Source organism: Camelus dromedarius, chromosome 25 (assembly GCF_036321535.1).
Source record: "Camelus dromedarius isolate mCamDro1 chromosome 25, mCamDro1.pat, whole genome shotgun sequence".
NCBI lineage: Eukaryota > Metazoa > Chordata > Mammalia > Artiodactyla > Camelidae > Camelus > Camelus dromedarius.
This window is the reverse complement of record NC_087460.1, coordinates 9,647,783-9,674,859: the sequence shown is the minus strand read 5'-3', so window position 1 is coordinate 9,674,859 and position 27,077 is coordinate 9,647,783. Positions and strand designations below refer to the sequence as shown.

Below are 27,077 nucleotides of genomic sequence, written 5' to 3'. Positions count from 1 at the left end.
GGTGTGGGCGTTCCTTCCCATAGCCACGCCCAGAACTAGTGATTCCCACGTGTCTCCACTTGCCTCTTGCAGTCCCTTGTGCTCGGCTAACTCCTATTTAGCCCGCAACACTCTCCTCGGTTATGCTTAGTGAGGAGGGAGTTTTTCACTTTATGTACTTTCAATTTTTCAATTTTTTTCCATGAGCATGCATTATTCCTTTATAGTTAAAATGACAAGGAAAAGAACTAAAAAAAAAAAAAAAAGAAAAAAAAAGAAACTAAAACAAGCAAACAAAAACTCCCCCAAACCTTCTGTTTGGTTGTCTCCTCCCCAGGAGGTGTTCTGACCGGTTTCCAAATCCTCTTGTCCCAGTCCATATTTATTCATGCCCTTCTTTCTGTGAACTCATAGGGCTTCTCAATTATCCACTATTTAAAATTTACTTTTTAGTTTTTTACTTAAGTATAGTCAGTTTACAATGTTAATTTTTGGTGTACAGCATAGTGATTCAGTTATACCTATATATATATATATTCCTTTTCATATTCCTTTTCATTATAGGATATTACAAGGTATTGATTATAGTTCCCTGTGCTTAACCTAGGCCTTATTTTATACTCTGCGGTAATTATATGTTCATTTACCCATTATCATCATTAGATTATAAACTCTGCAAGAGCAGGATGTACGGAAGCTGCCTAGACCCCCAACATCTATCCCAGCACCCAGCACATCGGAAGTGCTCAGTGAATTCTCTTAAAGGTGGGATGAAAGCAAAGGGAAGACGGTGGCCCTAAGAGGGAAAGGGAAGGCAGCGGTGACGGAAGCGCCCTGCGCGCGGGGCTCCTGGCTCCGCCCCCGGCTCGCGGCACCGCTACCCACAATGCACCCGGGAGGCACCGAGGCGGGTGCCGAGCTCCGCGCGTCGCCTGCGGGGCTGTGATGCGCGGGGTGCGCGAGCCCGTCCGCCCCGCCTCTGCGCTACCTGAGTGCAGTACTGCTTCTCTAGCCTCTGGCTCTCCTTCTGTTTCTGGCACGTGAGTGACACCACAGACACGATGGTGCCGTTGTAGTTCTCTTGGGAAGACGTCCAGGACATCACGGCCGTGGTGGAGCTCAGAATGTGGACGCTCACGTGCTGGGGCTTCTCGGTGAGTTCTTCAATCCACTCTCCCGAAGGACCTGGACGTTCAAATCAGAGCACAAGGGAGGTTTCACGCTGAGTTTGTTGAGCTACAAGATTCTAGTTTTAAAAATCAGGTTGTTTCCCTTTTGCTCTTGGATATTCAAAGTTAAGACTGGCAGCCAGACTGACAGGGTTTTACATCCTCTGCTTAGCTGCAGCCTCCACTGGGTGACCAGCCATTAACCCGAGCAACAGCGTGGCGGCCGCAGCAAAACCAGTTCCGCTGAGAGACAGGAGCTCCACTTCGTTTGTTACGTGCATCTGAGACTGTTCTGGTAAGTTCTTCACCAGAAGGAATTTACTTCTCTTTTAACAAGGGGTGGGTGGGGCAGTGTGGCATTTATTTCATCAGTGTTTATAATTCCTTTGTTGTTGGAATCTTTGCTCTCTGGAAGTAATGACTTTGAGATTCAAATGACTTTGAGCCTCTACTACCGTTGTGTGAAAAGAAATTTCAATTTGGTGACAGCGGGGTCAAAGAGGCAGAGTTGTGACTATGTTAGAGAAGAAATAGGCAACCGCCGGGCCCAATTACAGAAGCTGGCTGGAACCGGGGAGGGGGGAGGGTAACTTGAGGACACGGTGGATTCCTCACTATAAAATATCTCCCCCAAAGTTCCCCTCCATTAGCTTTGTTCTCTTGAATTTCCAAAGTGGTTAACACAGTGCCTGACACGTAGTAAGGACCCAAGAAACGTTAAGGTGATTATTATCTCCCAAAAGCCCCTGTTAAAATGCCAGTTCTTTTATTTGCTTAGGATACATTTCTCAGTTCTTTCCTAGGAAGCTGTATTTCTGGAGCCCAGGAGAGAAGGGTCTGTTGGGGAGGGCAATCCCAGGCTCACAGTAAATGAGGCAGGGGAAATAACAATAAAAACGATAAAGATAAAAATGATGGCACAGAGCTACGGCCAGACTCTGTTTTAAGTTTATGTGTGTTTACATATTTGAATCCTTTACTTTTTTAAACTAATCCATGAGGTCAGATCAATACTAGTATTAACATCGCTTTCAGATGAGAAAACTGAAGCAGAGGTAGTGTTAAGTAGAGCTGAAATTCACACACAGGAAGTCTGGTTCCAAAATCCATGCTCTTAATCCCTTGTATGAAACTTCCTGGAGCTACCATGAAACAGTGAAAAGCTTGTGTTTGGAGACAGGAAAATTGGCCGCAAAGTCAGTTTTGCTCATTATTAGTGATGCAGCCTTGGGTGAATGATTAACTTCTCTGAATCTCAGTCATGCATTTGTCAGATGGATGAGTCACAGAACGTTAGGAATGAAAAGGACTTTAGCGTTCTAATGCCTTATTCTCCTGATGAGGAAATGAGGCCTAGAGATATGAATGACCAGCCAATGTCACAGAAGTAGTAAGTGCCTGGGAACCAACCCAGACCTCCTGTCTTCTGGGTCAGGGCTTTGTGATAACTTATCATGATGCCATCTGATTAGTCTACTTCACAAGACTGTTTTTGGGACCGAATGAGATTATAATGTGTTAGAGAACTATCTAAATATGAAGTGTTATTACTATTATACATATTATTGGGGTAGTAGGGACACAGGGAGAGATGATGGGAAGCAAAACAAATTCACTCACGTAACGATTTTACATTTGGACTGACCTGATAATCAACCCAAGGTGACAGGTCACTCCAGGCTCCGTGGAAATGGACTTTGCTATGAAATATTGCTAGAGTCTAATTCTCGTCCTGACACTAGGGAAAGTCACTACACTTTCTGACACAATTTTTATTTCCACCTGAAAAATGGGATAAAAGAAATGTTCCCTTCATAAGACTGTTGGGAGACTAATGCAAATTTCTACCTTAATTTTCATCTCTGAGGAAAGCCTTCAAAACTACATAAATACAGTATCCTTTTAAAATCAAAGGTATATACACAGTACACCTGAATAACTCATTATTGCAGAAAAAAATATCTGAAGCTCTGAAAACATTCTTTTATTGGCAGAGAAAATGCAAAATTTCTAGTGCTCTATATTTTCCTAGATGAATATTAATATGATTTCTTTGAAACAGTCATATTTTTGAGCAATTTGACACATTCTCAGCAGCTCTGGTCAATTTGGTTGCTCTAAGAGTAGACCAGAGTACCTGACATCGGAAAGTGGTTCAATAAATATCTGTTGAATGTACAACAAAATTAATAAATAAGCAAATATAATGACCCCAGCCAAGGTTTTACAATTTGGTATGAGAAGCAAGATGTACACAAATAGAATTGATCCGGAAAAATACCACACTCAGATGAGCTCTGTGTTTTGTGTTGTACACTAGGAAACACAGTAGAAATTCAGAGAAGGGAAGAGCTAATGGCCAGAAGAGTTGTGGGAGTTTTCTTGGAACTTTCAGGGCTTCTGTATTGGCAGAAGGAAATCTCTGGGTTAATGAAACATTTTTAGCCTCATGGGGGAAAGCTCAACGCTAAGCTTGCCTCTCCTTCTGAAGTGATATCACATCAAAGATCTCCCGTAACTGACAGACATGCAAGGCAGTCACAGGCATTTTTTCCACATGTCTAGTGGTTGCCAGTGGTGACAATTTTTGTTTCTTAAGTAAAATGGTTATGTGGGATATTTTCAACATTTTTAAGTTGCTAAAGAAACAGATCTCTTCCCTCTGTCCCCCTCCTCTTTCCCCCACCCATCTTTTTGGGGATCCTTTGATGAAAGGTAGTATTTTGCCTCTGGAGGAGATACAGTGGTCATCCTTTGTGGAAAGCAGTTTTTATCCATTACCTTCTGGTTTTTCTTTCTGCTGATCAGAGACACGTTTATCTCCTTGTAAACTAGGAAACTGATTTTTGGCCTCTAAACTTCTAGTAAGTGTAGTCAGATTAGCAAAAAACATGACAGACACACACTATTTTTGTAACTTTTAAAGATGAGCTGTTGCCTTGCTATTATCCCTTATGGAATCAGAAGACTCTGCCCTAAGGCTTGATATTGGGGCTTTTATGATGCTCTGGCTTAAGTCTTGCGCTAACTTTTGGAGACCACCTAGGTCTTACTACACTTGAATCTCTGGCTTTCTTTGAAGCTCCCCAAGCTCGATACTCTAATGAGACTTTTCACAGAGTCCAGCCATATCAATTTTTATCATGGCCTCACACAAAAGTCCTATTTCCAAAACTGGGTGTCCATGGTCTTGGAGAGTTTGTTATGGCAAGTGTGGAAGGTCAGTTGAATAAATGTTCAAGTATCACAATAATAATAATAATAATAAAAATCCTCCAGTTAAATCCGGAGGTAGGGTTGCTACTATTAAACATACATTTATTTCCTCCACTGTCAAAATCTCACGCATCCAGGCCTCTCATGACCTTGAAAAATTCTCAAGGTCTCTAAGGTTTGATGTATAATTGGCGCCTGAACATCATTAATCTCAGCGGTTCCATTGTTCTAGCTCCCCTGTAAATGCAAGATAATTTCTTTGGTACTTACTGATATAGAAGCTGAGTGATTTTGCTGACTGACTGTTTCGCGTTTCACAAGATCCCGAGGAACTGAAGGTTGTCACCGATAACTTATATTTCCCGGGCTCCTTCAGTTCTGTGACAAATTCATGTGCTTCTTCACCCACTGTCAAATATTCAGTAAAGTTTTCTAAATCATGTATAAAAAAAGAGAATATATATGAGTTGATATCTGGAAGGGCCTTTGCTATAGACAAGTCAGTAAGTTTAAAAACAGTATTTTTTGTATTTTGCCTCCTTCCTTTTGTCAGGTTCAATTATACCTCTAATCTAAAATTGCTATTAAAAAAAAAGAAGACTAAGAGTTCAAACTGTTTCTCACGATACTTTTAAATAACCAAATTAAAATATGGTGTCCAAATCCATAAAATAAGGGGTGGATATATACTGCATTCTTACATATTGTTAACCAGTAAAATTATATGCACAAAACAGAAGTATAACGTTAGAGGAAGATATTAATAATCAACTTTCTCCTTTGGATATAAGGGATTAAAAAAACCCAGGACCAAATGTCATATAAGTTCTTTGTGGTTGCATTAAATATCAATAAATGCCTTAAAATATATTGAATTGTCTCTAGGCAGAAATCATCCTTCTGGATATATTTTCTGACACTAGTAATATTTTTCCCTCATTGGTTTGTTTCCAGAAATTTTAGCAGTAAAAATGACTTTTATATTGCTTCAAAGTCCATCTCCTACTGCTTCTTACTTCATTTGAAGTTGTTATTATCATCTGGTGACCACAGTAGCCTTCAACAGAACATACTGCGGTCAGATAAAACATGATATAACCTTCATGGAAATAGTCATTAAAAAAATTCTGTTATAAGACTCTATTTTCCATACAATATATTGAGGAACAGAAAAATAAAAGACAGATTAAGCGAACTTTTTAAAGAAATATGAATAATTTCAGGAAAATGTTAAGACTTTTGACTAAAATAATTGGAAATGATGGAGGATTTTAATTTTATATATATTTGGGGATGGCTGATTGTTTTATAGTCTATATATTGCTCTATAATCAGTATAGAGGAATCCACAGATTTTGTATTTTATTCTGTTAAATAAAATAGGGGCAAACGATATGTCAAAAATGAGACTCGGTGATTTGACTGCCCTTCCCTGTAAATAAGGTTGTCAATTTAACCTCAAATTTTGACAACTTGACAACCTTTGCCGACCCAAACTACTGGCCTAGAAAGTATCAAATGAAGTGCATTATGTTAAAAACAAAACAAACAGCAAATAACTATAAAAACCTACCAAACAGTAATTCAGATCTGATTCATGACCCAAATTTACTGAATGCCACGGCCCTGCTTTTCATAAATTAGTGGGTTAAATATGGAGAATTACCCTCAGATGCCAGCTGAGTGGATACAATATATAATATTAATAGCTTTAGTGGAAGTACCAGCTACTGTTTATTTTCTGTTCTACTACCGGCTCCTCTTTGGGAAAATGTGAGTGGTGCTGGCTTCAGGGGGCACAGCCTAAGGGGAGTGAGAGTAGCCGCATAGGCAGGACACATGTCTGACACTCTTGTAAAAGTAGCCGTGTTGTCAGAAAGATGCTTTTGCTGATTCCTCACAAGTTTGTGTACTGGAAAACAGAACGTCTCCCCAGGATATTTTGTAACTTGTGATGGTTAGAACTGTCATTCAAAATCTTCCCAAATATAGTTTCCTCAATGGCCTGGGGTACACGAAGTGTCAGGTAATGAAATGTACACATTCGCCCGTACTTGCAACCTATCAGCTACCCAAACTGGATTCTGACCCAATCTGTTCATTTTTGTTTTCTGGTTTCAGTCTGCATTGGATACTCAACTAAATTCTTCCTTTTCTTCACCATTTTTCTTCAGATCTTAACTGTGTACCCTCAGTCTTTCTTCCTAAATTTCATTTTTAAGTGTTTCAATTTCCTTTCCTTTGCGCTGTTCCTTATTTCCTCTCGTTTCCGATTACTTTACCTTCTCTTTCTATGTGGATATGGAACCCATCAAAGGCGGTGGGTGGTTTTGGTGGTAACCAACTCAAGATCATTTGTACAGGGAAAAAAGAGAAAGAACCGGCTGTTGATTTCTCAGTCTCAGTGAGCGTACTGTTATTTTCATATTCCACGGGAAGAACACTGACGAATTCATCTTCACTGTCAGGAGTTGCAGATGCACTGTCCCACCAGTATGGCGGGGATGCGGTTTCATAGTCACTGCTGTTAAAGTCAGGCCAACCAGAAGAAAGGTTGCCAGAGGGAATTTCAGGAGTTCCATCTGTGTAATGGAACAATTTGTCTTTTCCCATTGTATCTTGTGATCTCATGAATGATTCCTCTGGGAAACTGCCACTCTGTTCTTCCCAGTTGTTTTTGTTCAAGTTTACAATACGAACTGAGATATTTCGAGGTGGGTAAGGGGCTGTAAGAGAGAGAATTTTTTTTTTCAGGTAACTGTTAACTATTGTAATGAATATCCAATCTATTGAGTCAAATACACAAGCAGATTTATAAAATAGTGTTTAGTTGTGCTTTTACTGTATAGATAATTTACATCAAGAACAAGTGTGATTTCAAGATTTGCAGATACTAATATATGTAAAATACATAAACAACACGTTTATACTGGATAGCACAGGGACCCATATTCAGTAACTTGTAATCTATGGTGAAGAAGAATATGAGAACGAATGTATGTTCCTGTGTGACTGAAGTATTGTGCTGTACACCAGAAACTGACACAGCATTGTAAACTGACTGTACTTCAATACAAATATATTTAAAAAAAAAAAAGAACACCTAAGATTTTGTGCATGGTGTGCACACATTAAGTGTATCACCAATCACACTTCAAATACATTGCTTTGTGATACTGTGCTTGTTCAAGTGGTGATTTAGCCACTCCCAAAGCAGAGTTCTATGTATATTTTTCAGCTTATCACAATCTCCTTTTTTAAAAAAACTCAGTCTCTGTCCCTAAACCTTTCTTACAAAAAAAGCGGCTATTGTGCACTTACAGCTCTCAAGACAAACACTTCTATGACATAGTTGCACTTAGGAGAGTTACATGTATGAACTGCGTTCAGAAACAGGAACACACGTGTTGGAAATTAGTCGTCACTCCTCACCTCTCTAAAATGGAAACTACGTACACAAAATGAGTTTATGAATTATGGAAACATAGTAGAAAATTATGAAGGCTCATCACCTTGGTCTCTGCCTGCAACAGTTTCTACCTATCCTTCAAACAGAGCTGAACCATCACCTGTCCTATGAACATCTAATAAAAAGTAACCTCTCCCTCTTTTTGTGCTGTTATACAACTTTGTACCTCTTTGATAATATTTACCACATCCTGCCTTGTGTGAGTGCCATTAGTACCTCTACCATTTTTGAGGACAGGGAACTATCTCACCAGACTTTGTCTTTATCTCTTTTAGTACTTAAAATAACTCCCAGGTAAAAGGTGCTGAATAATGTTTCTTTATTTGAATAATAAAAAATACAAAAAGAATCTTAGATTTTTATTGACATGGAGTGAATAACTTACTTAGCTGAACTGGTTTCTTTGCCTTGGCTTAATTAATGAGAATTATGACATCTTAGACTTTCAGATCAGCAGGGTCTCAGGGTGATCTATTGTAACACATTCCCTGTGTTTGTATGAATAGTATCTCCAACATTCCTATTGAACACTTGGGCACAGTAGGCTTGAAAAAATGTCAGCTATATTGGTAGTGGCTATGGGTATTTAGAACATGTATATTTATTTTACCTATCCATTCTTCCATCTGCCTACCCATCTGTCCATCCATCCATCTATCCATCCATCCTGTGACTGTTCTTCATGTTAGTGATGCTGCTAAAATTAAATGCTGCAAATTTCAGATACATCTGAATCCCAATATTTTCCTTTAATAATCTGATAATCTATACTAGAACATCTCGTATCTGTTCTTCTGTCATATGGGCATTTTTTTCAGGTTGTAGAATGACTGATGTCGACCTGATCCAGTTAACTTACTTAATTATAACTTTTGGTGGTATCACGTACTTTTTTATTCAAAGATTATAAATCTATTATTACATTGACATTTAAAATTTTTCGTATTGAATATTTTACTCAGTTCCTTTTACATTGATAGCAAATTTGTTTCAGATTATTAAAAATATATTTTCTTTCTTAGCTCTGGAACAGAGTTTTTCTTAGAATGATAGAAAGTATGTGTACAACAACATATAATTTAATAATTGTTTCCAACAAGTTTGACTTATCAGTTCTTACCAGAAGACTTACCAGTTCTATGCCTTTTGGGTTCATGACTGACACCACTGTACTCCACAAGAGTGCTTTTATTAAAAGTTGCCTCAGATACCAGCTGAAAGGTGATATTACTATAACATATCCCTGGCAGCCAGTGATTAAATACTGTTTTTCCCTTAAAGAAATCTAAGAAGAAAAAAATCAGTTACATTAAAATTGTGGTCTTCTAAATGCCACATATTTCTAGAAATTTCTAAATAATTTTGATTAAGTATCCATGAAATACTACTGGCATGGTTAATAATAAAACCTTGATAGAAGACTAGAGATGAAAATTTGGAATTTTGGACTCAAACCTGCAAGGCTTTTTTCTGCAAGAATTGGATACAATTGGAATTAAATTTTTATCATAGGAACATTTGGTGTATTAATTAGAGAAGATAACATACAGAAATTATAGAGATTAGGTTTATGCCAACCATTTACTTTAAGAAAAAAACCCGAGGCATTTTGCCAATTTATGACTTGGGAAAAAGTAATTTTACAAGAAATGTTTACTCTAGACTCACTTGTAGAATATACCCTATTTTTAAAGTAAAATGGTTTGTCTGTCATTTGGCAGGTAAGACCTGCTTGAAAAAAGAAGAAAACAAAAAAAAAATTGAATTTTATTTGAAAAACATTTTATTTGGAAAATAATAATATATTAAAAAATCCAGTCCAACTTAGAAAGAAGTGAGGGAAAGAAACTAAAAGTACCACTTATTGAATGAAAAGCCAAAAATAACTTAAAAATTAATTAACTAAAAAAGAGTGTATTCATTAACTTATTTTTAAACTTACGGATTTTAGCTTAACAAAGTTAACAAAGGAAGTTTTCAGTGACTGCTTTTCAATCATTTATGAACTTGTAGTTTTATGTGATCAATAAGCAAATAAGGTCCTAAATATTAATTTGCAGATAATGCAGTAATTTGTGGAGTCTATGTTTATTTGATTTTTTTTAAGTTTAAAGAACTGTAAGTTCACTACATATGTTTTAAACACTGTCTCATTAAAAAAAAAAACAAAAAACAAACAAACAAACAAAAACCTCCCTGAATCAGGAATTTGTAAAAATAGCAAGTTAAAGTGACATTTTTCTGGATATTATGCCTTGTGTTTGCAGACCTGTCCTCTACCTGGCTTCCAGATGCAACCAGTCAACTTTGAGACCATCATCTACACCCACTGCAGATAAATGTTAGGGTGCTGTGTCCTGAGAATATTTAAATTCCTCCAGTTCAGTTCAGTCCCCCAAAGCTGAATGCCCCCTCCCCTTCTCTCCCTCTCGCTCTTGACCCCTCTCCAACCCTCCCCAAATAGTCTACTCAGAAAAGGTGACCAGGTTCTTTTGAAATGATTAATTCCTCCAATCCCTCTTCTCTCTCTCCCTGCCCACGGGGTCCCCATCAAGCCAGTAAAAATAGTGAAACCAATTTTTGGATGTTAATGCAGTCACTTAGCTGGTTGCACTGATAAATATATACCAAAAAGCCTTGTCTTTTGCATTGGAGAATAATCTTGGACCAGCTCCATGTGAAACTTTGTGAAAGGCACCTCTAGCTTCCCAGTTCTAGAAACGCCCTAATACACTCAGGAGGAAATCATTAGGTGAGGTGCTTCTAAATTTAAATTTGAGTTTGTCTCCTGCACCAGACATGTAGGAATAATATTTGGCAAGAGTAACTTGTAAGTCATAATAGGTTTTCTTATGCTCATGCATGACACGTGATTCTAAAATAATGAACCAGACGGTCTAAGACTCCCCCTAGCACTTTTTCATGAATTAATAACTATTTTTATTGGTTCACTTATGACCGAGTAGTGAATTATAAGACCTCTTCAGAACAAGAGCAAGAGAATTTGGCAAAAATCATGTAAAAAAAAATAGTCATCACTTCTCTTCTTCTTTAGCCTCTTACCTTTATATAACATTGTCCGGTAGTCTTTACCTTCCCAATAGCTTATGTTGACTCTTGTGAAAACGTTATATTTTTCTGGATAATGAATTTCAAACAGGACTCCTGTTTCAGGAGAAGGTTTATAGTCATATATTGAAACACTGGTTACAGGTAGAGGTTCTGCAGAAGAGAAATTAATAGAGAAAGGGGAATTGGGAAAAGAGGAAAAGGCCATTATCAATACTTGGGGAAGTACCAAGGATTACATCTATCAGAATTTACACGTATTTTAATTAGTTTAGTGTCTCACAGATAATTAAAATACGTTAGATAAATTGTTTTCAGTCATTCACTTTTGCAAATAATGCTACAATGAATGTTTTGGGACCAACCTAACCCTAAACCTTACGTTGGAAATCCTGGATAGTAGAGTATGCCCATCTTCAACTATATGAGATATTGTGAAAGTGTCTTCTAATTTTATGTCAATTATCTGTGTGTCAGCAGTGTATGGTAGTTCTATTTCTCCATATTGTTTTCCAACATTTGATTGTATCAGCCTTCAAAATTTTTGCCACTCTGAGGCACGTGAAATATTGTCTCTTCTAACTTCCTATTCATAAAGGAAGTTGAGTATCTTTTTGTGTCAGTCATTCAGTTTCCTTTTTCTTAGAATCGTTTGATTCTTTTGCCTGTTTCATGGGTTCTTTTTCCATATTTTCCTGCTAATTTGTAATTCAGCCTCTGTCATGTCCTACCTCCCCATTGTCATTTTTTATTTTGTCCTATGCCTTTCATCTGGGTTCATCTTTCTTCTTGCTGAAACACATAATTGAATAGTTACTTAAGTTAGAGTGTAGGTGTTAAATTCTCCTAGGCTCTGTATTTTGAACAATGTCTTTATTTTATCTTTATTCTTGATGTAGTTTAGCTGGGTATAAAATTCTGGGTAGACTGATTTCCCCTCAGTACTTTGAAGATATTGCTCCATTGTCTTCTTGCACCAACTACTGCAGAAGAGAAAGCTCCTATCAGTCTAATACTTATTCCTTTGGAGATACTATGCTATTTGTCCTTTGGTACCTTCTAAACTTTTTACTTACTTTTATTTATGCTTGGTACTCTGCCGTTTCTCCATCACATATCTAGGTGTGGTCGTAGTGTTGAATTATGCTCTAGGTACTTAAAATGCCTTGTCAGTCTGTGGATTCATATCATTATTTAAGTCTTGGAAATTTTCATAGTCATTTCTTCAAATATTGTGCCAATCACCCCCTCCATTCTTTTTCTTAAATGCTTAATCTCCTCAGTTAGAGCCTCTCCCACCACCATACCTGTGAATTGTCTCACTGTGCTAAATCATGGAGCAACGACAGTATTATCTTTTAATTTACTAACTTTACTTAAGTGTTATCAGTACAGAATTTATCTCACCTATTGAAGTTTTTCAACTAGTTGCCTTTAGATTTGATTAATTAAACTAATTTTGCCCTGTTCAGCCAATTAAAATATTAAAATAAATAACTGTATTCTTTATTTATGAAAATTTAACTTTATTTATGTGTATTCCCTGTTTTTGTTTTGTTCCTGCCAACTTTTGTTTCATTATTTCTTAACCTTTTTAACAAGTGTAATTCTTTCATTTATCACTTTGTACATCGTATCATACATAAATTTTTTTCAGATTGCTACATAAGATATAATCTAAAATGTTGTCATCTTTATGTCTACCTTTTTTTTTAGCATAGATTTCTTTCTGTGTTCTGAAGTATAAGCCCTGGGCCAAATTTTGTTTTCTCATTGCCCGATTTCTTGCTTATTCCTTGCTGTTTCAAGGCTTATTCCTTAGCATCCTTTCAGCTCACAAAAATCCACAGTCTAAGCAGGGCATATAACATTATTTTGGGGTTCTTGATATTGTGGATGGTATAGTGGTTCTCACAGATTTATCCCCTGAGTCAGAGGGTAACTAACCTTGGTCCTTGGTAGTAAGCCTGTGTGTCCCCTGCACCTCTAGGCCTCCATATGTGCTCTTTTCACAAGCAGGAAGAATCTTTACTTCAAGCAAGGAGCCTGGCTCTGGGCCATATCTAGTGTGGAGCACTTCAATTCTTCCTTTTCTCTAGGGGGCAAGACTGAATACTGTCTTTTTTTAGACCCAGTGCACAGAGGCTTCATGACTTCAGACCACTTCCCTACTTTGAGTTTCTGTTTTGCTTCTGATTCATGGAGACACCTATCTTATTTTTTAGCCTAGCAGTATATTTCTGGTTTTCTTTTTGCTTCTGTGGTGGGAACAAAGAGTGTATGACAAAGGGGGAATTTACTGCATTCTTTGTACAAAAAATTTTACCATGAAATGCCCATTTTTCTTTTAATAACAAAATTTTAATAACATTTGCTATGGTTATTATTTCCTTATTAGGGGTCCCACATAATAAAAACTGATGTTCAAATTGAAGAATACTTTGTGTTCCTTAATTACCTTTGAACTATTCATGACAGATCATGAATAGGACAGACTTTAAAGTTTTGAATGTGACTATCTTAGAAAATAAAAAGAAAAAAAAAAACAAAAGCAAATGTGGAGCAAATACTGCTCCAAGAAAGCAGAGGTTGTTAGTATCTGCTAAGTGCTAAGAGATGTTTCTTTCTGAGATTGCTCTCTTTTGATGAACTAAAACTAAAGAAGCTGTTGGATCAGTGATCAGCATCCCTTGCTTCTGATGTGACCAACATAAGAATATGTGTCTTCTGACATAGTCCTCTCGAGGCAGATGGATGTGGGGTTAGTCACTCACTTCTGATGGCAGGAGTAGGGAAAAGGGACCAGTTTAGGGCCCAGACCAAAGCTCTTGTCCTATGTATAGATGATAATTTGAGACCTGAACTGATGATTCAGCTGTATCCAAGCAGACCACTGAGGTGAGCTGGCAGCAGCATGGGAACCACCATGATCCAGGAAGGATTGTTACCATCACACCCACTAATTTAGTTCAAGTCTTCATCATTTCTTTTGTAAGGGAACAAAATTTGTCACATCAAAATGTGTCTCTGGCATGAGGATTAATTTAGTATTTTTAAAAAACAGAAGACTCAAGAAGAACCTATGATCTTCCCCCTAACTGCCTAAAAGAATTTAGACATGAGGGCCTGTTACCCACATAGAGCTATCACCAGAGGTATCTGCCAGAATATGGGCTAGGATGGTTGGGGGGAAAACTCAGCAGGGCCTAGAGATCAGAGTCCTCTGTGTGTCTTCGGTCTCTGCACGGCCCAGCAAACATGTGTTTACCAAACATTTGTTTGTCTATCTCTGTGTCAGTTGCCTTCCTCCCCTCTGAAGTCCCAAACCACTACCCCCAACATCCTCTTTTGTCTTCAGCTGAAAATCACTTTTAAGGTGAAAGTTTTGGCCATTTTGACAAGATACCAGTTTTCCTGGGTTTCTCCTGTGTATACTCATTATTAAATTTTAGTATGATTTTCCCTTGTTAATTTGTTGCTCATCAATTTAATTCTTGGACCAGCCAGAAAAACCTAGAAGGGTAGGAGAAAATTTCTTCCTCTCTGACACTTTCCTGGAATATTTAAACCGCTTTCTAAATTATTCTTCCTGCCTCCAATCTTACCTTCATTTTTCTTATTTATTTCTGTTCAGAATTTTTAAGACTGCAGGCTACTTGATACTCTCTGTCTGAAACTAATCACCTCCACCTCACTGACTTTTCCCTGCCTGATCTGTTTTGTTTCTCTTTTGCTCCCAACCCTGTGAGCAATTTTCTATTTCATCCATTGGTATTAATTATACTTACTGATCTTCTACTAGATGCAACACACGTTGTTAAGGAGTCTATTTAAATATTTTTAGTACATACAATTTTACATTATTTCATAGCATCCTCTGCAAAATCTACAGCCCACAAACCAAATCTGGCCTGCCACATGGTCTTGTATGATTTATGAGCTAAGAATGGTTATTTATATTTTTAAAAGGTTGACAAAAGTCAGCAAAAGAATAATATTTCATGGCACTTGAAAATTATATAGATTTCAAATTTTGGTGTCTTTAAATAAAGTCTCCATAGAACAGAACCGTGCTTATTTATGTATTGTCTATGGCTGCTTTTCTGCTGAAACAGCAGGGTTGAATGATGGCAACATAGACTGGAAGGCCCACAAACATAAAATGTTTATTACTTGGGTTGTTACAGAGAAAGTTTGCTGGCCCCTGCAATAGATTATAAATTAGCATCTAAGAGAAAGTAATAATCTGCCGAAGGCTACATTATGGTTTCCAGATTTCTTTGGCACTGAAGTTCATGCTTTGATCCGCTACTTAAAATCCCTGTTTGGTAATCTGTCCATGGCAATGCAGGATTCAAGATCCTGTGGCTTGCAACTCTGTTACAAGAAGGAAATTTCCCCAATCGAATCATGTAATGTCATTTCTTTGTATAAGATCTGTCATCATGCCTCACTTATAGATTAAGGTCTGACCTCTTTTGTAAAGTATTCAAGGTGCTTCCCAATTTTCTAGCCACATTTCCTGTCCTTTTCTAGCATCACTGATGCTTTCCATCTTCAGTCTTGCAGTTTCACAAGTGTGCCACGCTGTGCCTGCCTCCATCCTTTACATACACGATTCCCTTTGACTCTGACTGTAACACTTTCCATTCTTTATTCATTTGGCAAATTTTCACTAATTTTTAAATGATTGTTTCTTCTGAAGTGCCTTCCCAATGTACCCTGAGAAAGCTGCCAGTCTCTTACATAATTCTTTATTAGCATTCATCATATTTTTGTAATGTTTTCTCTTTTCCCCTATTGTACACCATCTTTGAATATGGGTATTTTATTTATCTTTATTTCTCTGCCACCTAGGACAGGGCATAGAGAATGCAGGCAGTAAATAAAATAAAAACTCATTTATTTTTATTTATAACATTATTTTTATTTATAATGGATGAATTTGTGTAGAATATTATATTTGTAGAATGTCTCCATGTGTGTTCCGCAATGTTTCCAGCCACTCTTTCTAGGTCTTTACCAACACAAGAGACAGCTTTGTGTCAATAGCACTTTCCAAATTTCTAAGAAGTTGTTTTCATGTATTAATTTTGCCTATTAAGAAACTACTCCTTCTCTCTAAAGTGAACACAATATACTGAAAGTTCTCAATCAGTTAAATATTAATCGGATGTCAGAGCCTAAGGGTTGGGAAACTCTTTTGAACTGGCCAAGGGACTCGTTTGTGCTGAATTTATTCCTTGCCAGGTTTCTCAGCTGTCTCAAAGAGACACCAGACTCAGAACAACTGTAGAGCAATATCAAAGGACTGCCCCAGGGCCAATTGCTTTGTCACTGCTTATTTCATGAAGACAGGAATCTAACACACAATAAATGACTGCAACAAATGTACCCTTTTATTTTCAAGAGCAGTGTGTCAACTCTGTGAGCAGATCCTACAAATGTTTCCTAAACTTTCAAGAAAAGCTTCCCGTTAGAAAAAAAAAGGAGGTGAAAATTCATCATCAGCTGATACATAATGGAATTCTAGAGCTCAGAAGTAATCTTCATCATCACGTATTCAATCCCCTCTCTTTTAAAGGAGGAAGCTGAAACCCAAATATCACCTCACACTTACTGTCACAGAAAAATTTGTGCATTAACCACCAATTCTTACATTCCCAACCTATTATTATTGGTCCAATTAAAAGGCAGAGATTTTTCAGATTGGGAAAAAAAGCAAGATCCAACTCTATGCTGTCTATAAGAAACTCATTTATATATAAAGACACAAGTAGGTTAAAAGTTAAAAGATGAAGCAAGTATACCACGAAAATACTTTACAAAAGAACATTAAAATGTCTGTATTAATATTAGACAAAATAGACTTCAACACAAGGCATATTATTTGGGATAAAAAGGGGCATGGCATATAGATAAAAAGGTGAGTTCATCAAGACGACATAGTAATCCTATAAGTATTTGCATCTAAGAACATAACAGCAGAGCTTCTAAACACATAAAACGTAAACTAAAAGAAGTGAAAGAAGAAATTAGACAAATTTACACTCTATGTCAGTCATTGCTAGAACAAGTTGACAGCAAATCATTCAGGTTGTTGAAGACTTGAACAACCAACTTGACCTAATTGACATTTATTGAAACTTCACCCAAGTGCTCACAGAATGCACAACAAGATAGGCAATGTTTGGGTCCATAAATAAATCTCAGCAACTTTCCAGTAACTGAAATGGCAAAAGTATGTTCTCTGGTCATAACAACATTTACCTAGAAACCAATAAAAAGATCTCTACAGAAATCACCAAATTTTTGGACATTCAACCACACACTTCCAAGTCCACATGTCAAAGAAATCACAAAAGAAAATAGAAAATATTTTGAATAGAACTTACTGCAGGTGCTAACATATCAGCAAGATATTCCAGAGATCTTTCATCAACCTACTTAACAAATTTCTTCGTGAACCGTTACAAAGAACCGACTCCTCCAGCTTTGTCTGGTGGGAGTAGCTGAGCGCATGCTAATGAGTGTTGGATCAGCCAAAGTCACTGCAGTTTTATTTTGCTCTGTGCCTTAGTCATTTTTTTCCTGGATCTCTCTCCTGTTACTTGCTCAACTAAATTGAATTAATATTTATTGATCACAATTAAGCATAAGGCTCATGGTAGGTGCTTATGAGATTGTGAAGATAAGGCAGAGCTTCTGATTGCAAGGATTTATGTCATAGGCATTTATATACCTAGATCTACTGTCTGGATCTATTAACTTCTGATTCACCATTTCTGGAGCTTACTTAAGACAGTATTTTACCAAGCAAGTTCTTCCTTTAATTTCACTAGGTCCTTGATTTGTTCATTATATCGGTCAACCTTGAAGGTCTTGGGTCTGTGCCATTCCTAATTTTTAGGACTCAGTACTGATCTTGGGACTCTGCCAAGGGAAACTTTAATTAATTTTTGACAGACATGTTAAAAATATGTCCTTTAGCTTGGTTCTGCGTTCTTGCTTCTTGATGTTTCTCTTTCCTTGTTTATTTTTCCTGACAGAAAATATCAGTATGTCCTTTTCCTTAACTGTGGCCAGAAAGATCATGTATAGGTGAGAATTAAAAAATTACTGTCACTGGAAAATGTGTACTGTGGAACAATGACCAAGAAGGACTTTGCTGAGACATTAAATTGCTCTAGTGACAAACCTACATCTTACAGATAACAGTTTTTCTTCCATACCTCGACATATACAGTAGAGTCAAATTTTACTTTGCGATTAGCTATTAAAATCAGAGAGTAAAATGAAAATCACATACAGTTAAAAACCATTCCTGAGTAATTTCTAGTATCAGCATGACCTCTTACGACACACACATACTAAAGGCTAAAACGTCAATGAATTTTTTTCCTTGGCATTCTTTTGGACAGTGGAAGCCTAGGCTATTTTGAGGGTGAGGTGGGGGAGAGCAACTGGTAAATAACAATTTCTTTTTCATCCTCTCAACTAAAAATGCATAATTGAATTTGAGCCAGCAAAGTACAAGTATAAATTCATTGCCTCAACAAGCAAATTGCTTAATACGAGAATATATGTTCTAGGAAAAAAAAAAAACTTAGTTCTGATCATAGTATTAAATTGTACAGCAGAAAATGATATGGTCCAATCATGAATCTAAAATTGTTATTCAATCTCAAATACACTACTGAGGTTGACTTTTGTTTGGTTGAGAACACGTTTTTGTGTAGCAAAAGGTTACAGTAAAACCTGATCAAGCCTCGGTAAGAAAGTATATTCTTAACGTAAAGCAGAACTTTGAATCTTGTCACTTGACTTCAAAGCCACTGATCTAACCATTCTGGGCGGACCCTCCCTCAGTGAGACCCATGGGAATATACACAACGAAGAAACAGAGCACAGCATCGCACATGACGCTTACTTGTTAACACAGTGATCGATCTGGATGGCTTGGTAACCACATTTCCATTTACCACTACCAGGGTAATTATATAGTACAGGCCATGATAACTGGCCTTAAAGATAATGGGAGGAGGCAGAGTACTGTTGAATTCCTCAAATTCGAAGAAGTAATTTTTTGATTCACCAGTTATCTTCACAACATACACAGATGATGGACTCATCACATCTGAAGCTTCTAAAGAGACAGCGATACTGTTGTCATCTTGGACTCTGACATGGAATGTTGTAGCATTCTGTTTAAGAAAAGAGAAGTAAAAGAGAAAATGGAGGTCAAATTTCAGGTTCCTCGCAGTTAAATTATACTGAGATAATTTTCCCAAAATTTACGTTGTGATAAGCATTGCTTTGTGAAATAGGGTGACATAAGTATTTTAGTGTATAAGGAAAAGCAGAAAGAGGGAGATTAACCCCTCCTGGGACTATTCATCTTCTCAAGTTTTATTACTTTTAGTATTTCTTCTCCACTGAAAAGCTGCTTCCAGTTCACAGATTGTGCCATGTAATAAACACAAAATAAACATCATGGAACTGCATAAAGATGAATGAATAAAAATCATCTTGGCACTCGACTTCCGGAGAAGTCTTTGGTTTCAGCTATGTTGAAGAAGCTGTATGGTTTGAGGAAATATTCTATTTTACTTTGGAGGGAGTAACACTATGGTCATCCTAGGAAAATTCTAGAAAAATGTTTCAAAGTAGTTATTTCCTCTCTGACTTCTCGTTGTCAGTTCTGAAAACTAAAAAAGTCAGGACTGAGAAACCTGTGATAATCCTCCTCGTTAAAGGTTAGCTGGCCCTTAATAAGAGACACTAAGATGTTCTTTGAAGAAGGAACCAGACTGAGGCTCCATGGTCACCGATGGAAAAGTCAGCAGTTAGTGGACTGAAAACTTTGAAAATGTGTATGAGCGGTATTTGGAAAATCATCCGTGTAGTTGATTTAAATATTCCTTCCCGATTCTTTCCCACACCCCACAGGTGTGTTCTTGTGTTCTCTGGTCTCAAACAAGACTCGTATACTTCACGACACTTGCTGTTTTGCTTTTAATTTACCTTTTGCATACATGGTGTCCAGGGCAAATTATTTCTTAGATTTGAGCCTCAGGTTTCTCTTCTATGAAAGTGGGACAGAAAAATTGCTGAAACTCATCAAAGACTGACAAAGATCCAGGTACTAAGCTAGGCAGGCTATAAACACAGTTATCTCATTTAATATTCAGAGTAAGCTCAGAGTTAGATACTCTTATTTTGAATCTCAGTTTGTAGCTGAGAAAACAGAGAGCCAGAAAGATTAAGTCACTTGCTCAAGATCCCACATCTAGTTTGGACTCGTAACCACTGACTTATACATAAGTCACAAGACTGAGCCTCGTTGTTCCACATGCCTCTGCCTTCTCCTCTTGACTTATTTTGCTAACATTGAGTCTGACACACAGAATATAGCTGATAAGTGTTTGTTAAATGAATGAAAGAATTGCTGATTGAATTAATTAAATGTGGGCATTCTCCTCTTAGAATTAATCAACTTATTGATTGCAGCACCTCACATATTGTCAGCAGCTAAATCAAGCATGCAAGATGGATCAGTCCCCTAAAAGACACTATACAAATCAATAATATACTGATATTGTTTCTTTCTATTTAATTTTTTAAAAGAAATCTAGTTTTTACAGGTCCTAGTATTTAAAAAGAATACCTGGCCAATAACAGAAGTTTAATTCCATATTAACATTCAGTAGACTTAATTGCGTTCATGACATCCCTACCACACTAGACTGTAAGTTCTCTAAGGACAGTGACTGTGTCTTATTTCCAGCTGCGTCTCCAGCTCCAGGACCAGGCCTGCCTTATGCCAGATGCTTTGTGACCTGGTGACCTGGGCAGCCCTGCGAAGATTTCTATAATACAGGATTGTCAGCATGGGTTGATTTCTTGACTGTCCCTTTTTCCAAATTGTCTCCCATCCTCAGATACAGGGGTATGTTTCTAAAATTGAATTCTGTACTTTTGGGACCAAACATAAACTGTGACCCATTCTACATTACCAGTGGTCAGGTGGAAGTGTGAGGCTAAACCAAGCACTGAATATCCAACAGCCCTGAAATCTAGTTTTTATTCATTATTGATTATAGATGCTGATTCACTGACTCAAAAAATAATATGTTTATGAACATCAAATATATAACTACTGAGACTTTTTAAATTCTGTTTTAACAGCCAGTAACTGAAAGTGTTTGTAATGACGAAAAGAGGAATAAATAAACTCAATTTTGTAAAGTGTTTGAGAAATATATGTCTAATGTGTCATGATGCTTTGTAGACAGTTGAATCTTCCAGGGAAGGGAACTAATCTTCCAAATGCTAACAACAGCTTTGGGGATGATTGTATCAGCCAGGAAAATGCGCATTGGCCCGTGTGCTCCTAGGTTGCCAAAAATAAGTCAAGGGTGGGCTAATCAGATTCAGTCAGTGGGACTAATGAGAAGAAGGCAGCAGGCCAAGTGTGATCCAGGCAGTGAGCCTAAAAGAAATGTCATCTATGCTATTTCTTTCTTCTCTGTCCTCTCTGCTTCAGCTTTTCCTGGAATCTATATTCAGGAGAAAATTCTGAATGTACGCTGCAGGCATGTCATCCCTGCTGAGAAGCAGAGCAAGAAGGAAGTGTTAAAAGTCATCGAAATGGATCCGGTAAACTTAAGCAAGGCCAATGCCGATTTATTTGGGGGACAGAAAAAAATGTGTAAAACTTTTTTTTTTTCCCTGAGACTGGTAACGGTATTGCTTCACTCTGCAGTAAAAATATTTTCACTGAAATTTCCTTTGCATAACAGAGTTTTATATAGAAATGCCTCCAGTCCAACACCCTCATTTCACACTTGAGAGCACAGTGGTGCACATGGCACACAGCTAACTGATGTCAGAACAAGGTCTAGGACACACATGTTAGACGCCCTTGGGATTTCCCCTTCCTGAACTAGACGTCAGATGCTTGAGGCAGCAAAAGGGGCCTGGGTACTTGGCTTCAGCAAGGAAGGGAGAACCCAGGAGCCTATAACCTGTTCTTTCGCCAGTCCTAGGAAGGAGAAGCTACTGGAGACAGAGTGGGCAGCACTAAAGGGAAGAAAAACACAGGACGAGTCCTAGGGCCGTAAGACAAGGAAGAGGACTGGCCTCAGACCTGTACCCATCACAGGCCCTAGGAAGTCTTCCACCATCCCTGACAAGTGGAGCAGCTGTGGTCTGTTGACCCATCCCTTGATCTGGACCAGGCTTTGCACAGAACATTTTATATATATATGTGTATATATATATATTTTTTTTACTTACAACCATCTTCAGAAGTAAGTTATTATTCCCATTTTACTCAGAGAGATTTAATAATTTGCTTAAAAACACAGCAGTAGACGTGGAATCAGAGAGTCTGAGCGTCTATTCCTTCTTCACAGCATGTTGCCCGTCAGAACGTGGGACAGCCCAGGGATCTCTCAGCTGCATCTTCGTAATTTATAAAACCAGAGTAATTCCTATAAGTCATGGCGTTTTTGTAAGGGTAAAATGGCTTTCGTAAAAATGTTAATGGTGTGGACTCAATGAATATCAGTTGTATTTCAAAAGTTACTGTGTTTCAGTGAAGTTTTGAGCCACTCAATGACCTTTAAACTATAGAGGTTCTATAAACATTCATTTAATTAGCTTGAAAATCCTACAGAATCCTGTAATTATATTCACTGGATGTTTTATTCACAGAAGCTTGGGGAGCTACCCATTTATTGATTCAGCCACAAACATTAGCTGAGTGCCAGCGTGGTGTGAGTCATCACCCTAGGTGTTAGCGAAAGACAGGGTATTTGAGCTCCAGCGAGAGAGGCACACCCAAATGCAAAGTCGTAACCCAATCTGAGTGTTATTACTTACGGACTTCTAATTTTTTATTATTTTTGAATAGATAAATGATCATTAAAGTTTTTTATTGAAATATAGTTGATTTACAATGTGTTAATTTCTGGTGTACAGCATAGTGATTCAGTTCTACATATATGTATCATTTTTCATACTCTTTTTCATTATAGGCCATTACAAGGTATTGAATATAGTTCCCTGTGCTATATAGTAGGACCTTGCTGTTTATCTGTTTTATGTATGGTAGTGAGCATCTGAAAATTCAGAACTGCCAGTTTATCCCTCCACTTACGGACTTTGAAAACCTGTCCGGTTGATGCCTGCTTTTACTGCCAGTCTGGGATCTCTCCATAGATTGTACCCTCTTCTTTGCAGCTCTGCTTCTTCTCCCATTATAAAACCAGTAAGGGATGCTAATGGGGGTGCTGATTACGGTGACCCACTCCCAGAGCAGAGCAGGAGGTGCCTGGACTCACTCTGGGTAAATCACGGTGGCCATCCCTTCTCCAAGAAGATAGTTATGGAGATGCACTTGTGGACCAAGCCAGCCAACCAGAATGCCTGCTCTGACATTTGATAACCAGAATTAGTGGGAAGGAGCCTTTTCTTCTCTGGTCTCAAGTATGTATGGATGCAAAGCTGGAGAAGTCAGTGTCTGTAATTTCTGCCCTGTGGAGATAGCTGCTTGAGGGAGGCTGTCTGATTTGTTCTGAGGCCCCGGTCTCAGTCTTCTTAAGGCCCAGCCTCTGTGCAGTTTGGTGACATAAGTGAATAAATCCCAGTTTATGGTTTAAATTGATTAAGCTGGACTTCCAAAATTTGCAGCCAAAGGTCTTGGTCAATACAAGAAAATAGTTCAGTGTTACAAACGCGTAGAGAAGAAAGTAATTCATTCTGCTCCTCTGGATGGATATGAGGGAGGATTTCAGGGTAGAAATGATACTTGAAAGATACTCAGGAGTTTCCCAGGGGAACAAAGGTCAGGGAAGTCATCTGGAGAAGGAAGAGAACGCACACTGCTCCAGAGGGGTTAGGTTGTGGTCCTGCTGCTCAGAGGAGGGGCTTAATAGCCCAGTGCCAGCTGTGCTTTGTTACAGGGAATCTGGATATTTTTTAGGTCAAAAGAAATGACGAACTGCTTTTATGCAGAAAAGTGGCGTGATTAGGCAGACCACAGCTCAGAAAGGCTGCTACAGATCAGAGTATTGACCAGTATAGTTAGGAAGTGGCTGACTGGGTCCATCTAAGGCCGGCAGACAGTAAGGAGGCTGTTGTTACAGTTCGCATAGGACCTGATGAGAGTCCAGGCAGGTGCTGCCTATGTGACCTGCCGGTGTGACTTGCTTCTAGAACATTGTCAGTGCTCCAGCTGGCAGCCCAATAAACGATTAGACTCACTAGAGGGCATTTTAGAGGGAACACAGAAAATGCTGCTGTGCTAAGGCTACCCCGTAAGAAGCAATGGGAGGCTCGGTTCTTTTTAACAGAAACAGTAGCTAATTGTTATACAATATTTATGACCTATTTTTCTCATTGATTTTCTTTGGGACATGTAAATTTTAGGAATTGTATCTTTTTAGGACACTTAAACCATAGTTCCCAGAACCGTTCTGACTTTCACTCTACTTATCCAGTAATCAACATTACCCCTTTTCACGAACAAGACTGGCCAGCATTCCTTTCTCTATTGTGCTTGTGTGCAGCAGCCTGAGCGAACCTGTTTGACTGAAGGTTACCATGGGAACAGTTTCCAGGACCTACTGTGCTGACAAGTCTGGGGACCCGTGAAGCTATGCCTGGCTGATGACTGACTGGGGAGGAGCTGGGTCCAGAATCCAGGAAGCCATCACAATCATTTGTTCTCCACAGTCCAGTGATCAGGCAAATTCTGCACATATGTGACATTCTTCTGGCTTAATGTGTTACCAAAAAAAACAGAGGTTCCTGACAGGTTAATTCTGTGAAACAAGCATTATATTTTCATAAAAGGAAGCACTGACAAACATAATTTTGCCTGAATTTTTAAAATTCTCCATCTCTCTTCTCTAGCTTTACCAGTATTTATCGTTTTTAAACGGTTTTACCTCAGAAAGACGCTTGTAGAAATGTAGCTTGTCCCACGTATTGAAAGATAATGTGAAAGATGATGGCGTTAATCATTGATGAGTTTAGTCACATTTCCCCACAGGCAGGAAGTGTCTCTCCAGCTGTGACACCCATTAATTAAATCCTGATGGCAGTTAACAAAGAGTGCTGTGTGTGTCTACCACACACACACTTCACCGCACATGTAGGTGTGGCCCTTGTGACCTCTGTTAAGCACTGCCCTGTAACTCCCCTCCTCGTTGGGTTGTTCACATTGCCAACAGCAGAACTTGCAGACCTTTAAAGCAAATTGCTTCTTGTGCCCTCCACCATCATTGGGATTTAATGATTTTCCTGGAAGACTGCTCCCTCCAAGCCAAATAAATTAAGGCCCAGAAGTCAAAGGAGATGAAGTGCTGTGTACTTAACATACATGCTCTGCTCAGTGTCTACCTTCATGGAATTTAAAAAAAAAAAATGAGTGCCTGCTGTATGCTTGGTGCTGAGGATAAGATGGTGAAGAAAAGAAATGTGTTCTCTGTCCCAGTGAAGTTCAGAGTCTACAGCAAAAGAAAGGAAATACACCAAGTTAAATAATTCAGTAACTACAAGTGAAAAAGGCCTTGCAAAGAAGTGCCTGATGGCAAAGGAGGATCTAACCTAGAGGAAGGAAGTGTCTGTACAGATAAGTACAGGCTGCAGTAAAAGCTGGCCTGATGATGATTTGGAGAAAGAAGATGATCTATGAAGAACAGTGTGTATGAAGATTTGGGGGCTGGAGAAAACATAGTGTATCTGAGAAATCAGAATGGTTAAGAGTGGGGACTAGGTCAGGGGATGCTCTGCAAGTCTTTCTTAAAAAGTTGAGGCTTGTTGCTCCAGGTGATGGGAAGGCACTTAACGGGTTATTGAGCAGAGGAGTAAAACAATCAGATTTGCATCCTGTAATAAAAGCAAAAAATCATTATGCTAACCACTGGCTCCCAAATTCCTATTGGAGGAACTTTTAATAAAAAAAACTTAATTAATGAACCCCTTGGGACAGAAGGGAACGGTCTAATGGTATGATCAGAGGAATCTAGGCAAACCAAGGAAAAGAAAAAGGCAGCCAAACTGGCATTCAAGTTCCAAAGAAAAGAATGGCCTTATTGCAGAAAGTAAGGGGGAGACAGAGGAAGGAAGGGGCTGGAAAAAGCACGGAGAGAAGGGACAGCATGAGAGTGTGACATTGGGACACAGAAGGAGCAAGCAGCCAACAGAAATGTCCAGATGGTGAGGAGGTCAAAGAGCATTCTAAAACTGGGCATGCCTAATATTCCATCTGAAGTTAGCCTTCTGAATGGTAAGCACTCCTCCATCTCCCCAGACCCTGATCTTTACTGATGAGTGCCACAGTCAGACATACTTTGTGTGAGTGGCTCATTTGTGGGACTTGCTGAAGGGGCTGAGTTTCACGTGCTTGTGTTAGGACACAGGAGTGGTCATCGGGGAAAGTGGTACCCAAGGGAAGAGGAAACTGGGGGAATGAAAACCTCCTCCAAATTAACAAAATTCCCAAGGGGATTTGAACATCCATTGGAAATGGGAAAAAATTTAAAATCAAATTCATTTAGGTCTCAGGGTGGGCAGGAAGGTCCTTCTGGTTACAGTGCTGAGAACTGGTTGGAGAGGACAGGCAGCAGTAGGTGTGATGGAAATATTCTAGGGGAGAAATTATGGTAGCTCAGAAGAGTGTGGGGTCAGGAGAAATTTAGAGGGAATATTCCTCAGAATTTAATGACTTGAGATTTGATGGGTTGTGGGCTGCTTGTGGTGCTGATTTTATACCCATGCTCACACCTCGTCATCATTGTCATCACTGTCGTATAGAAAAGACTCAGGTGAGCAGATATGAGCAGGGTGGGAATGAGGTTGATGCGTGTAATCAGTTTAGTTTGATGCATAACATGGGGCATATCCAAGGTCAAATGCCAACTAGGTGGTGAGATATGTGGATCCAGAATTCAGAAGAGAGTTCTGGATCTAATATTTGTAAGAAACTGACTTACAGATGGAAGCCGGAGCCTGGGAACTGGGGGGATACCGCAGTGCAGTGATACAACTACTACTATTAATAGCACTTACTTTTATTAAGAATCTACTTTGTGTTAAGAACTTTTTAGGCATTACTTTGCTTAAGCGTCTTAACAACCCTCTAAAAATAGATATTATTATTATCA

The 27,077-nt window shown here is 38.4% G+C and overlaps 1 protein-coding gene and 1 long non-coding RNA gene across 3 annotated transcripts in view; one reads left to right on the top strand and one right to left on the bottom strand.

Moving 5' to 3' along the window:
* The window catches only part of PTPRO (protein tyrosine phosphatase receptor type O), a 181,159-nt gene that overhangs the window by 69,070 nt on the left and 85,012 nt on the right, over nucleotides 1-27,077 (bottom strand). Inside the window, exons 2-7 of the mRNA XM_031444044.2 lie at nucleotides 18,833-19,106; nucleotides 10,897-11,055; nucleotides 8,966-9,118; nucleotides 6,647-7,090; nucleotides 4,635-4,796; nucleotides 968-1,164 (exon numbers count right to left, since the gene is read on the bottom strand). Coding sequence (XP_031299904.2) covers nucleotides 968-1,164; nucleotides 4,635-4,796; nucleotides 6,647-7,090; nucleotides 8,966-9,118; nucleotides 10,897-11,055; nucleotides 18,833-19,106 — 1,389 coding nt within the window. The remainder of the gene's footprint in view (nucleotides 1-967; nucleotides 1,165-4,634; nucleotides 4,797-6,646; nucleotides 7,091-8,965; nucleotides 9,119-10,896; nucleotides 11,056-18,832; nucleotides 19,107-27,077) is intronic.
* On the top strand, nucleotides 1,039-27,077 carry LOC135319316 (uncharacterized). 2 transcript variants are annotated; one of them, XR_010377808.1, is made up of 4 exons: nucleotides 1,039-1,133; nucleotides 1,321-1,443; nucleotides 21,449-21,561; nucleotides 24,477-27,077. It is a non-coding gene; the product is annotated as an uncharacterized LOC135319316 (long non-coding RNA). The 2 variants fall into 2 exon arrangements; XR_010377807.1 differs by lacking the exon at nucleotides 24,477-27,077 and having other exon boundaries at nucleotides 21,449-21,817.